This window comes from Melanerpes formicivorus, unplaced genomic scaffold, assembly GCF_026170545.1.
Source record: "Melanerpes formicivorus ecotype bairdi unplaced genomic scaffold, bMelFor1.0.p_v2 SCAF_26, whole genome shotgun sequence".
Lineage (NCBI taxonomy): Eukaryota > Metazoa > Chordata > Aves > Piciformes > Picidae > Melanerpes > Melanerpes formicivorus.
The window spans coordinates 8,158,187-8,170,928 of record NW_027142378.1 but is presented as its reverse complement, the minus strand read 5'-3'; the positions used below and the strand labels follow the sequence as shown (position 1 = coordinate 8,170,928).

The window sequence follows — 12,742 nt, the reverse complement described above, 5'->3', positions numbered from 1 at the left end:
TGGTGATCTTGCCACAGCTTGTATGAACAGCTTTGCCTAAGGAAACCATGCTTTGAAAGGCATTTTGTGGGGGGGTGGTGGTGGTGATGGTGATGGGGAGGCAGCACACCCCTCTGAGGTGCACCTCCCTGACCCAGTGGTGTGGCTCAAGAGGTGGCAGGACAGGGGTTACTGGGGTGTTTGTGGCTTTTCCTGCTGGAAGGACTGACTTGGGACTAACTATAGACTCCCTTGTTCAAGGACAGGGATCTGCTTGAAAGGGTGCAGCAAAGGGCTACAGCGATAATGAGGGGACTGGAACATCTTCTCAAGCTGTGCCAGGGGAAGTTTAGGCTGGAGGTGAGGAGAAAGTTCTTCACAGAGGGAGTTGTTAGCCGTTGGAATGTGCTGCCCAGGGAGGTGGTGGAGTCACCATCCCTGGAGGTGTTCAAGAGGGGATTTGTGCCATGGTTTAGTAGTCATGAGGTGTTGGGTGACAGGTTGGACTTGATGATCCTTGAGGTCTTTTCCAACCTTACTGATGCTATGATTCTATGAAAGGCTGAGGGACCTGTGTCTTTTTAGCTTAGAAAACATTGAGAGGGGACCTTGTCAATGCTTATAAATATTTAAAGGGTGGGAGTCAGAAGGATGGGGCTAGTCTTTTTTCAGTGGTGCCCAGTGATAGACAGGACAAGAAGTAACATCCGGAAACTGGAACAGGGGAAGCCCTATCTAAACATGAATAGGAACTTCTTTATTTCGAGAGTGCAGAGCCATGGAACAGGTTGCCCAGAGAAGTCGTGGAATCTTCATCTTTGGAGTAATTCAAAACCAACCCGGACATGTTCTTGTACAACCTGCTCTAGGTGAACCTGCTCTGGCAGGGCGCTTGGACCCTTCCAACCCCTACCATTCTGTGATTCTCTGACTTTTGTTTCCGCAGGCGGGCAGCACCAGCAGGATCAGCCAGATCCTTATCCAGGCGCCCGCAGTGGCACTGGGTCCGCCAAGCGCTCAACCCCGTTCTGCAGGGGGCGCTGTGCTCCGGGGGGGAGGGGGGGAGAAAAAGGGAGGGAGAGGGGAGAGTTGGCTGGCACAGCCTACCCTCTCCGCCCTCTCCGCCCTCCCCGCCTCCGCCTTGTCAACTGGGGAGCAGCTGCAGGCCCCGCGGCGTGTGCCGGCGCCGCGCCTTCCCGATTGGCTGTTGATGACATCACGGCCCCGGTGCCCCGCTGGATGGCCACGCCTCTTTCCCCGCCCCTCCGCCCATCGCCGCTGCCCCATTGGCCAGTCTGGGGTCGGCCCGCCGGCGCGCGTCCCGCCCCGCGCCCGGCCGTACATTTACGCGGTAGCGAAAAGAGAAAGTAAGGAGGATGGTGCGAGCGGTGCGGGCGAGCGGCCAGCGGCGGGGCAGAAACGGCGGCGACAGCAGCAGCGAATACGACACGCAGCGGCCATCGCCGCCAGGCACCGTACCGGGACGCGCCGCGCCGGTGAGTGGGGAAAGGCGGGTAACGAAGCGGTGCCGTTCGGGACGCCGGGAGAACGGGAGCCCGCTTAGGGCTGCCGCGGCAGGAAGCCCTGGCTCGGCTCGGCTCGGCTCGGTTTGCTTTGGCCCGGCTCATCCCGCCGTGCCGGTGGCAGCAGCCCCGTTTCTCTGCGCTCAGGGGTAAAACTTCACTTTCCCGCTCTTCTTGTGCTGCTTTTTTTCTCCGTGTTTCGCCCGTCTCTGGCTAGGGGAGGTGGGCTATTCCTCTCGCTTTTGGTTGCATGAGGCGAAGATGCTCAGGGCTTCTTTATCTTTCCTTTTCCAAACAGCGAAAAGGACGAGGGGAGGTTTGGGAAAACAAAAATGGGCTGCAAAACCTCCGGCTCCGAGGAGCCGCTGTCGCCGGGGCTGCTCCGCCCGGCCGCGGGACCTCCGCTGTCCCTCGGGCAAGTAGGTCGTAGCATCTTTCCTGGCTCCGCAGGATGGGGGGCGGGTTAGGGGGGTGGCTGTGTCCTCCGGGCCGCCCTGGGAGACGATGCTACTATTTGCTATAGGGCATCTCCATGCTTATCAACGGGTCCGGTGCAGCGCTGGATGGGGAGCCGAACCGGTGCTGAGAGCGCTTTTGGTGGAGTTGGTGAAGTTGCTGGTAGGATGTGTTCTCTAGCCAGTGCCTCGGCTGCTCACGGAGCTGCTGGGGAAGGGGAGGCGTTGTCTGGGCTTTCTTAAGTTGTAGTGCTGTCTTCCATCTCTCCCGAGGGGAAAGGGGCAGTTTCTAATCCCGTGTGCTGTCCATTGGCAGATGCCTAGCAAAGGTTGAGCTGGCTGTTACCTTGTCTGGGGTGGAGGGGACCCCAGTTTCTGAAAGCTGTGAAATGCGTTGGGGAAGGTGGAAAATTCTGCCTCTGGGGCTGGAGTTGGGGGCTTAACTGGGGCTGAATTAAATTAACCCAAGTGGGAGACAGAGGCAAAAAGGCACATGGCTTTTTTTTTTTCTTTTTGAAAGGTCTCCAGAACTTAAATTTCCCTGTTTTCTCCTGGGTGATTTTTGCTTAGCTTTACACATTCGAGTTTGTAACTGTCTCAGAGAACTTATTCACAAGCTAATTTTATTCCAGCTTGCTGGAAAAGTTGGATATCACCACTGACACATTGAGCTCTTGTGTGTTCCTCCCAGTTAGTAGAGTCTGCTCAGTGACTGCTTCCCTTGCAGTAAGCAACGGGATCAAGAGAACGTGCCACTCTGTCATTATCAGTTGCATGCCTTGCAGCCTGGGTTTCAGAATAGCTCAGCACCATCTGCATGTGGAGAAATGCCTCCTCCCGGGTGTAGCTGCACAGTCCAGGCCGGTCGCGTGTATCCAGCGTGCCATGTGTGCACGTGCAGATAGCTGAAGTATTTGCTGTGGGATTGGAAGAGGTTTTTGGGGAACTACTGCGAGCTGATAACTGCAGAGGGTTTGTTAGGTTGTTACCTGTGGAAGATAGGTGTCAGAGAAGTGAGTTACTGTATCTGTGGGCTTATGTGATTTCATCATCTGTTTTTATGACCTCTTTCTTCTTTTCATTCCCTTTCCTTTTTTTAACTTTTGCAGGGTGATCTTGAGTTCTTCATAACTTGCTAGTGCTCAGCCTCCTCATGCCTCCATCTCCTTTAGACGACAGGGTAGTAGTGGCACTTTCGAGGCCGGTGAGACCTCAGGATCTCAACCTTTGTTTAGACTCTAGTTATCTTGAATCTGCCTCTTCTGCCAGTGGGAGCCACTCCAGCCTGCTCAGCACAGCTATCGTGTCCCTAAAGACTGCTAATCTCACGTATATGCCCTCATCTAACAGCTCTGCACGCTCCCTGAGTTGTGGATGCAGCAGTGCCAGTTGCTGCACTGTGGCAACGTACGACAAGGACACTCAGGCCCAAACTCAAGTGAGCACCAGCAGCACCAACGCCGGAGCCTCCACCGCGTGCCCTGCCAACCAAATGGTCAACAGCAATGAGAACGCTGCCAGCTTGAGCCCGCTGGGCGGAGTGGGGAGTCCGGTCTCAGGCACCACCAAGCAACTCGCTAGCATCAAAATCATTTACCCCAATGATCTGGCAAAGAAGATGACCAAATGCAGTAAGAGCCACCAACAGAACCAGGGGCCTGTCATCATTGACTGCAGGCCGTTCATGGAGTATAATAAGAGCCACATTCAAGGGGCTGTCCACATTAACTGTTCCGACAAGATCAGCCGGAGAAGGCTCCAGCAGGGCAAGATCACGGTCTTGGACTTGATCTCCTGCCGTGAAGGCAAGGACTCCTTCAAGAGAATCTTTTCCAAAGAAATTGTAGTTTATGATGAGAACACCAATGAGCCAAGCAGAGTAATGCCTTCCCAGCCACTCCACATAGTGTTGGAGTCACTCAAGCGAGAAGGCAAGGAACCTCTAGTCCTAAAAGGTAATCTCCTTTGCCCACAGTCTCATGATTCACTTTACAGTGGTTGTACTCCAGTGTCAGCCTCATGGCTGAACTTTGAAAGTGCCTGTTTATATATAGAGGCCTGCATGCCTCAAGTCACCAGTGTCAAAGTGAGTGTCTTCTATGAACAAATCCTGGAGCCAGTAGCAGGGAGATTCCTGCTTGTTCGTTTGTGTTAGAGGGAGTGGGAACTAGAAAGAGGAGGAAATGTGCTTCCTGGTATCTGTCTGTGCAGACAAAGAATTTCCCCCAGTGCTTGCTCTAAGTATTTATAGCTCGAGGGGCAGAGGTCCGGGAGGATACGCTTCTCTTTTAGGTTCTCAGACTGACCTTTACTTAGCAGTCTTATTTTAGTCCATATAAAAGTGAACTCATAGGTGCTGGAGAGGGGCAGTAGAAGAGTAGAAGTGAGGAGGAAAGATTAGGGAGGCCACTTGGTCTGAGGCATTGCATCATGGACCAGTCAGCAAAACTTGGGGAGCAATCAAGCCTTGATTTGGTGGTATGGGGTCAACACACTGGACAGAGGGAGATGCTTGATCTAAAACGTGGTGTGAAAGTGTTGTGTTTGTGGTGTGTGTGCTGATAAAGGTATATGGTTTTCCTATAAGGACTCCTGTTTTAATGGGTTGTTTGCTCTATCCCTTTATGCTTTGGGGTGAAAAGAGCTCCATCAATTAAGGCAGCATTCAAGGACACTTCCCTTTCTTGACTTTATTCTATAGCCCCTATTTATAACAGTGCTGCTCTCTAGATTGAATTTCCTTTTCCACTGTGTGTTTATACCATTCAGAGGCATGGCTGGCAGACACTGGCCATTACATGGAGAAGCTATGGAAGGATTTGTTGCTTAGCTCATACTGTATGCGCTTAATCAACTAAATTTTCCTATACAGCTTACAGGATGGCAGGAGAACGGATTGGATTGGTAGTTTATCCCCTTTCTGTTTAGCTTCATCACTAAGGCTCCTAAAGAGCTGTATCTTGTGGAAGCTTGAAACTGCACTGAACTTCTGCTTGCTCCCAGCAAGTGTATGGTCATGCTGAACTTGCTTTGATGCTTGCTGCGGGCTTCCAGTATGCTTTTATTGATTCTCTTGGGTCATGGTGGTGCCCTTCACCTGTAAAAGAGGGAGGAGAGGTGCTTTGTGGAGTGAGGTCACTGCTGAAGTCCTGCATTTCTGGTGTTACTCCATTGTACAGCCCTTGCAACAAGATGTGTGGTTGTAGTCTAGAAGCCTTCCTATCTTTAGAAAAGTGGGATGCTGAGGGTGTTTTTCCTGTCTCTGAAAATGCCAAAGCTTCTGTGGATGGTAGACTGGCAGTTTTTCAGTACCTGACTTAAGATTCCGACTGAGATGGTGCTGGGAAGGTTATGGGCAGCCCCTTCTCTCACCTTTCCATGATGGTTGCTGCCCCTGTGTGCTGTGCTTGGTTTAACTGAGTGCTTGGGCCACTTTTGGTTTTCAACCACTGAGAAAGGTTAGCATCTGTCTCGCAGACCTGCTTAGCAGAAATCCCCTCCCTAAACTGTTCAGCCAGCAGATCTGAAAGTGTGCTAAAAGGCAGAGGAAGCCCAAATGCTTTGCTTTTTCAATGTCATGATGAGCTGGGCCAGAGCAGGTCTCACATGGAGAAGTTTGTAGTGAGGAGCTCCCCCATATCACCTTAATTCATCTCCCCTCTGAGGTAAGGCTCAAACTGCGGTCAGTTGGAGTTGAGCATAGGATAAAGCAGCGTTTAAGGTGACCATGGCTAGGTCTCTGAGCTGCAGGAGTGGAGCTGTAAGCCCCTGTTACTTAGTTTCCCATGTCAGAGAGTGTTTTTTCCATCATGCTTCAGCAGGTCAGGAGCTGGCCTGTGCATGCTGCTGAGTTCAAGCGCTGAAATGAGCAGGGAGTAGCTGGGGAGCCCTCTTTGCCTCTGTTATTTTGAGCGATTTCTCCTGCTCGCTGCAATCCAGTCCTAATTTATTGCTGGCCCATCTGATCCCCTGTGTTGTGTTTGCAAACACTGGTTGCTAGCCTGGCTGTCCAAGTTTATGTCCCCCTGATCTGGTGCCACCACCTCCATGTTTGGTGCTGCCTGTCAGCCCGTGGCCCCGTTGCCGTTTTTGTGGCGCGGTGTCGTGTTGTGGGGCAAATCTGATCGGCAGAGCCGAGGCTTGAGTTACAGCTTTGGCTTACAGCGTGCTGGGGTGGGGGGTGGGTAACAACGTGGCTCTACATGCATTTAGGTTTTAGGTGCCCAAATCTGCTTTAAGTGACAGAGGAACTTTGTGCTGTTTCCAAAGGCCGCTCTGTGATCTATAGATCAATGTATGTGTGGGGCACCCTCTTAGATTTAAGTTAAAAGGAGGTGGCCTGATTTAAAACAACAGACCAATATGTAAGCCATCAGTGTGGTAAGAGAGCATTGGGATTTTGTTCATGCTGTGTATGGGTGGATATTAAGACCTCTGTTCCTTCCTTCCTATCCCTACCTTGCTTTGCTGCTTCATTTAACAGGGAACGTTTGCATAGGTATGATTTAAGCTCTTCAGAAGCAAAGATTTGCTTATTTCTTTGTTCACAAGGCACAAGAGCACTTGAGACAGGCATAATCCCTCTATTTAAATTGAATAAAAAAAGAATAATCAAGTATTTCACAGTGCTGCTGCATGGCCTCTAGCAGCCTAAGCTGGCAGGGCTTGAGGAGATGCTGCTTAGTCTGTTTGGGTACCACAGAGGAAATAGGTTAGACTTGATGATGTTAAAGGTCTTTTCCAACCTAAATTATTCTGTTCCCCCGCAGCTTTGTACTAGACTGTGGTGCTGCATGCTTGGTGAAACCTAAGGGCTTCCTTTTTTTGTGGATGCTTTTTATTGTTTTATTACCACTGGGAAAGAGATGAGGGGGGGGAAGCAGCAGTGTGAGCCTGGTGTCCCTTCTGCTTCAGGCTGATAGCAAAGCTGTTGTTGAATTTGGGGAGGTAGAGCGTGGTGAGTGCAGCCCTAGGCTGGTTGTCAGCAGCCCTGGCCCTGCTTGGTGCAGTTGGGCCCCTTCCCCTCTTGCAAACCCAGCACTGCAGCATCTCTGCCTTCCCTGAGCATCTCAGCTTATAGTGAAAGTGCTCTGGAGTCTTGGGGGTTTGTGTGCTTGAGTTTGGTACTGGCACTCAGACACAGGAAATAGGAAATTCATTTGCATTCGGATGAAAAGTGGTTTTTTTTACCCAGAATTGAGATGATCAGTTCTAAACCTAAACATTTATTTCCAAGTTAAATTAAATTTAAGGAAAACAAAACCTGAAGCAACTGTACCAGTGCATTTCAACAGCTCTTAACACAGGAGTTGTCTTTGTCTCCCTGGCCAGTGGTATTGTCTTCATCCTGCCCTTCCTCCTCTGCCTTTGAGCCCCAGCAGTGGGAGCTTCATGAACCCATGGAGGTTCTTGTGCTTAATTTTTAAAAGCTTCTGTGTTTGCTTGCAGGAAAACACCTGATTTGAAAGGAGAGGTGCAAAATGTAATTGGGCAAATAATACCTTTTATTTTCCTCCCTGTGCTCTGAGAACTGGTGGCCAGACTGCTTCAAGGGGGATGGGGAGGAGCCAGCTGGTGGTGATAACAACTGGTTGCTTCTCCGTCCTTGTTCCTGGTCTGAGCAGGTTATTTATGCTTTGGCTTTCAGTCTTCTCATTGCTTAGCTAATAGGGAAATAAATGAAGTGACTTGCTCTCATTATAGCAGGGAGTATAAGACCCGCCAGCAAACCACTTCGTGCTCTCTGCCACTGTCTAAGAATAGCTTCAGATCTCTTGCTGCACTGAAGTCGCATATCAGCGAAGCTGAAACAGCTACAGAGGGGCTGAGACACCTATAAAAGGAATAAGTACCTGTTCTTCGTCGTCCTGTCTTTGTGTGATCAGCTGCCTTGGTCATCATCTGCTGCCCATACATTTATTATTATTAATTATATAATTTATCAGTGTCTGTTACTTTAAGCCCTGGTTGGATTACACTGCACAAATGTATCTGAGAGTGAAACTTAACACAATGGTCCACATATCCAGCTGACCAGCAAACCACGTGCCTGGCACTTATTTCCACCAGAGATCTCCACTGAATAATTATTAGGTCATGGTTGTAATAAGGGAATGTGTATTTTTAAGCGTGAAGTAATGCGTGTGAAGCTTCCAATGTGTTTAAAACTGAAGTGTGTTCCCTCAGTGCTGCAGGAGAAATCTGCCCCATCAGTCACTGGGGGGGGGGAAAAAAACCCAAACAGAGAAACTGCTGGTTCTTTTAGGGCTGAGATTTAACCTTCATTTTTCAGACTCATCCTGCTGGAGCTTAAAAAAATATGGAAGAGGTATTGGCCATAACACTTAAAAATTGGCTCTGTGTGTTTGTATGGCTTTTCTACATAGATCAATTGGGGCAATAGTGTGGTTGGAGACTTTTGTTTGCTTGGTTTGTTTGAGGGGATCCTTCTGCAGAGGAGTGTACCTCTAGACTTAGCCTATTCAGCAGGAACCCAAAGTGTAGCTTGTCTTCCCAGACGATGGCATCTGAGCTCGAAGCACTGGTTTGCACAGTGCCGGTCACATTTTAACAGCCCTTGGTGGGGAAGAGAGCAATGATGGTGCCTTGGAAAGAGGAACAGGAAGGAGATTGAGTGATTTGGGTTTTTTAGTGTTCTAACTTCTCATATCTGTGAAAACTAAACTTTAGAGTTAACTACCTGAAGGGTGGTTGTAGCCAGGAGGGGGTTGGTCTCTTCTCCCAGGCAACCAGAACAAGAAGACACAGTCTTGAGCTGCACCAGGGGAAGTTTAGGCTTGAGGTGAGGACAAAGTTCTTCACTGAGAGAGTTGTTAGGCACTGAAATGGGCTGCCCAGGGAGGTGGTGGAGTCACCGTCCCTGGAGGTGTTCAAGAGGGTTTGGACGTGGCACTTGGTGCCATGGTTTAGACATGAGGTCTGAGGTGACAGGTTGGACTTGATGATCTTTGAGGTCTCTTCCAACCTTGGTGATTCTGTGAAAAAGGAAACTGTTGCACTAGGCAAGTATCTCTGATGCTTGTAAGGAGAACTTTAACTCCAACTCTGTTTAAACTGAAGGGATATCCCCTGCAGTGTTCCTGCTGGGTAGATCTTGGGCTATAATTAGCTGAACGCCTCCTGTGCTGCCTTTACCCTTATGCTGCTTAAGGTGAGACACTGTGCTGGTAAAATTTTGCTGGTGCGTTTTCTGGCTCTTTGCTCTTAAGGTGAGCAGCTTTTTTGAGAGGCTCAGGGTGAAAGAGATTTGTATTTGAGGTTTGAGTGGTGTCTTCTGGATGTTAACAAATGCACTTCCTTCCAAAGCAGCAGCAGCCAAGCTTTGTTTGCCGTGCTTAGAAGCACAAAACTCTGTAGTGAGATTACCTTGGCTTTGTGATGCATTTGAAGTGGAGGATCGGCCACTTACCTTTAGGTTATGACTCTCTCCCTTTTCACTCCTGGTGAAAGGCCACGTTATAATTAGGTTTGGGCTTGTTTTTTTTCCCCAGTTTTATTTTTGTAAGTAACTCTGAAGTGAAGAAATGCCATAAATAGGAGCAGCATGGCCACACTCTTAGTGTTTGTTTGTTTGTGCGTGTTTGCCAGCCAGCCCAAACAGAAATGTTTGTCAAACATTCATCACGGGCTTGCAAGGCTATAGAAGTCATGCTGTTTAAACAAGCAGATAATGGTAATCTATGAAGATGACCTAATGCATTGTCCCTTTGAATGCAAGATAAGATTGTGTGGTGCCTTGGCCTTGTTGGGAAGTCTCTGGTGGGCATGAGAGTGCGCTGCCTACAGAAATCACAAGGCTGACCTGGATTATCATGAGCAGTTGTTTGCCTGGAGCTTTGTTTCTGGATCCTCACCTGAATCTGTCTTCAGTGGTTTGGTTTTGATTTTTTTTTTCAAACACCTCTGTAATGTAAAACTTTTTGTTGTTTTTGAGGTTCTCATAATCATGAAGGTGTGTTTGGTATGCTGGGGCTTAAAGACAACCCATGGATGTCACCTTTCACTTCCTCACCTAAGTCAGAGTTGGGGCAGAATCCTTCTGAGAGGAGGCTGGGTAGAAGTGCTTCCTGATCTTGATCCAGTGGATGTTGATGGTTATGGTGGTGAAGCTTATATGAGACATGGTATATGAAGGTGTACCAGTGTCTTTGGATTCAATCACCAGTCTTTGCCATGTCTCTCAGCTCACCCTGTGTGCAGACAGAACAAGGGACTGCTGTGGGAAGGAGGCATGGTGGGGTTCAGCATGATTATTTCAGCAGCTGGAAAGTCCCAGGGTGCTTGTGGTCTGTGTGTGTGGGGTGGCTGATCCGATGCTCTGTACTCCAGTAGCTTCATAAGTGAAGCTGTGGGGTTGGGGTTTTTTAATGCCCTGTGACTTTTTAGTACAGGAAACTTTTTGCTTTAATATCTGCATTAAGGCAACCTTAGGTCTGGAAGCATCTCAGATCACTAGAGGTTAATTTTAATGTCCTCCCCTGCTCTGAAAGGTGTTGGTTCTTCAGGACCTTGTGTCATTCCAGAATGTGGTCTCTGACCTGATTCTGGACTTGCACAGCAGCATTTTAGAGCTTGAAGAAGAGGGAGGGAGATAGGAGAAGTCTCTCTCCAATGTGGTACAGAAAGAGGGTCAGCTTGGTAGAGAGATGATTCAGTGCCTAGATAGAGGGACAGCCTTGGGCCAGAGGAGCCCTGACCAAGACTGTGCAGTGGTTATTCTTCTACTTTGTGACTAAGCATGCACAAAAGACTTGGTCCAAGGCCTTGGACAAATAGTTTTAATCTGCCTGGTTGTTTTTTGAGTTGTGGTTAGTTTTTTTTTCCCCTGTCCTTTACACCTTTCGGAACACTGAGCTCATATCTCTTGCCATCAGTGTTAAGTGTGGTTGAACTAGGTTCATCTGCTGTTATGGTGATGTCCTGAAACAGCACAGCTGATGTGCAGAAGGCAGGAGAGAGGCCTAGGAGCACCCCCTTCCCCTCTTCCCTGAACAGGGGTAAACTCTAGGCTCTGGTTTGCCTCTAGGTAGTTTTTGTTCTTTTACAAATCTGAGATTTGTTTCCACTTGTTTCTCTGCTTGGGTGAGCAGATTTACCTCCTCCTTAAAGGAAAGCTCCACTCCCACTGGAAAGGCCAGGATCCAAGAGGGGCACAAGCTTATGATCTCACAGAAATGTCAGGGTTGGAAGGGACCTCAAAGATCATCCAGTTCCAAACCCCCTGCCATGGGCGGGGATACTTCATACTAGATCAGGATCTCCTGGCACTCATTCTTAGTAGTGCCCCCAACAGCATGTCCAGAGTAGTGTGTGCAGATAGATCTGAGCCAGCAAGTTTATGGGGAGCAGCTGAGACCGTGTAGGTCTGAGTGTCACCTCTTGTCCCAAAGGAGTGAGTCTGGTTGCTGCTGCCTGGGGCAACATTAGTCTTGTCTAGCTCAGCTACATCCACTGCTCCTTTGGCTGAGGAGCAGCCAGCCCATGTGTCGCTGCAGTAGTCTGTCCCTGCCAAAGGGGTCTGGGGTTAGCACAGTCAGGGTGACTGTAAATCTGTCATCACCTGCTGCTGGGGGGACATGAATGTGCTCAGTGTGTGGCAGGACTTGGGACTGCTTCCCCTAGGGTTAGATGCTGCTTTGCACATATCCCTTGCTCTGTTTCCAAGAGAATGACTTCAAAGGAGGAAACTGGAAAAAATAACTTAAGAGAATATAATGAAGTGATGTGAACACGTTGATTTCCAGCTCATTTGCTGTCCTCTAGCTTGAAAAATCTGACAAGCAGGTTAATTCCTGCTTGATTCCCCTGCAACAGAGAAGAACCACTGCTAATTAAAGGTATCAAAAATGTTGCTCCTTGTCCATGCATGATTATTTTTTTTTTAAACAAGGATTTAAAGAGATGCAGAAAATAGGACAAAAGTTTGCAAGTTGCCTTCTATCAGTCAAGTTAGCAGAGTCCAAGGGCATGAGATTTAACACATCCAAGTGCCGGGTTCTGCACATTGGCCACAACAACCCCATGCAGTGCTACAGGCTGGGGTCAGAGTGGCTGGAGAGCAGCCAGGCAGAGAGGGACCTGGGGGTGCTGGTTGATGGTAGGATGAACATGAGCCTGCAGTGTGCCCAGGTGGCCAGGAGGGCCAATGGCATCCTGGCCTGCATTAAGAACAGTGTGGCCAGCAGGAGCAGGGAGGTCATTGTGCCTCTGTACACTGCACTGGTTAGGCCACACCTCGAGTCCTGTGTCCAGTTCTGGGCCTCTCAGTTTAGGAAGGAGGTTGGCTTGCTGGAACGAGTCCAGAGAAGGGCAACAAAGTTGGTGAGGGGCTTGGAGCACAAGCCCTATGAGGAGAGGCTGAGGGAGCTGGGGCTGCTTAGCCTGGAGAGGAGGAGACTCAGGGGTGACCTTATTGCTCTCTACAACTACCTGAAGGGGGCTTGTAAACAGGCAGAGGTTGGTCTCTTCTCCCAGGCAGCCAGCACCAGAACAAGAGGACACAGTCTCAGGCTGTGCCAGGGGAAGTTCAGGCTGGAGGTTAGGAGGAAGTTTTACACAGAGAGAGTGATTGCCCATTGGAATGAGCTGCCCGGGGAGGTGGTGGAGTCGCCGTCACTGGAGGTGTTCAGGAGGAGACTTGACAGGGTGCTTGGTTGCATGGGTTAGGTGGTGTTGGGTGATAGGTTGGATGCGATGATCTTGAAGGTCTCTTCCAACCTGGTTTATTCTATTCTGTTCTCCAGGTTATTATGTCAAAGTGTGCTA

At 49.3% G+C, this 12,742-nt stretch overlaps 1 protein-coding gene across 1 annotated transcript in view; it reads left to right on the top strand.

The window, feature by feature from the left end:
• Positions 1-1,340: 1,340 nt before the first annotated feature.
• Positions 1,341-12,742, top strand: part of DUSP10 (dual specificity phosphatase 10) — a 33,298-nt gene continuing 21,896 nt past the window's right edge. The window contains exons 1-2 of the mRNA XM_068153524.1: positions 1,341-1,475; positions 3,067-3,912. Of these exons, the coding sequence (XP_068009625.1) occupies positions 3,111-3,912 (802 nt within the window). The 5' untranslated portion in view covers positions 1,341-1,475; positions 3,067-3,110. The remainder of the gene's footprint in view (positions 1,476-3,066; positions 3,913-12,742) is intronic.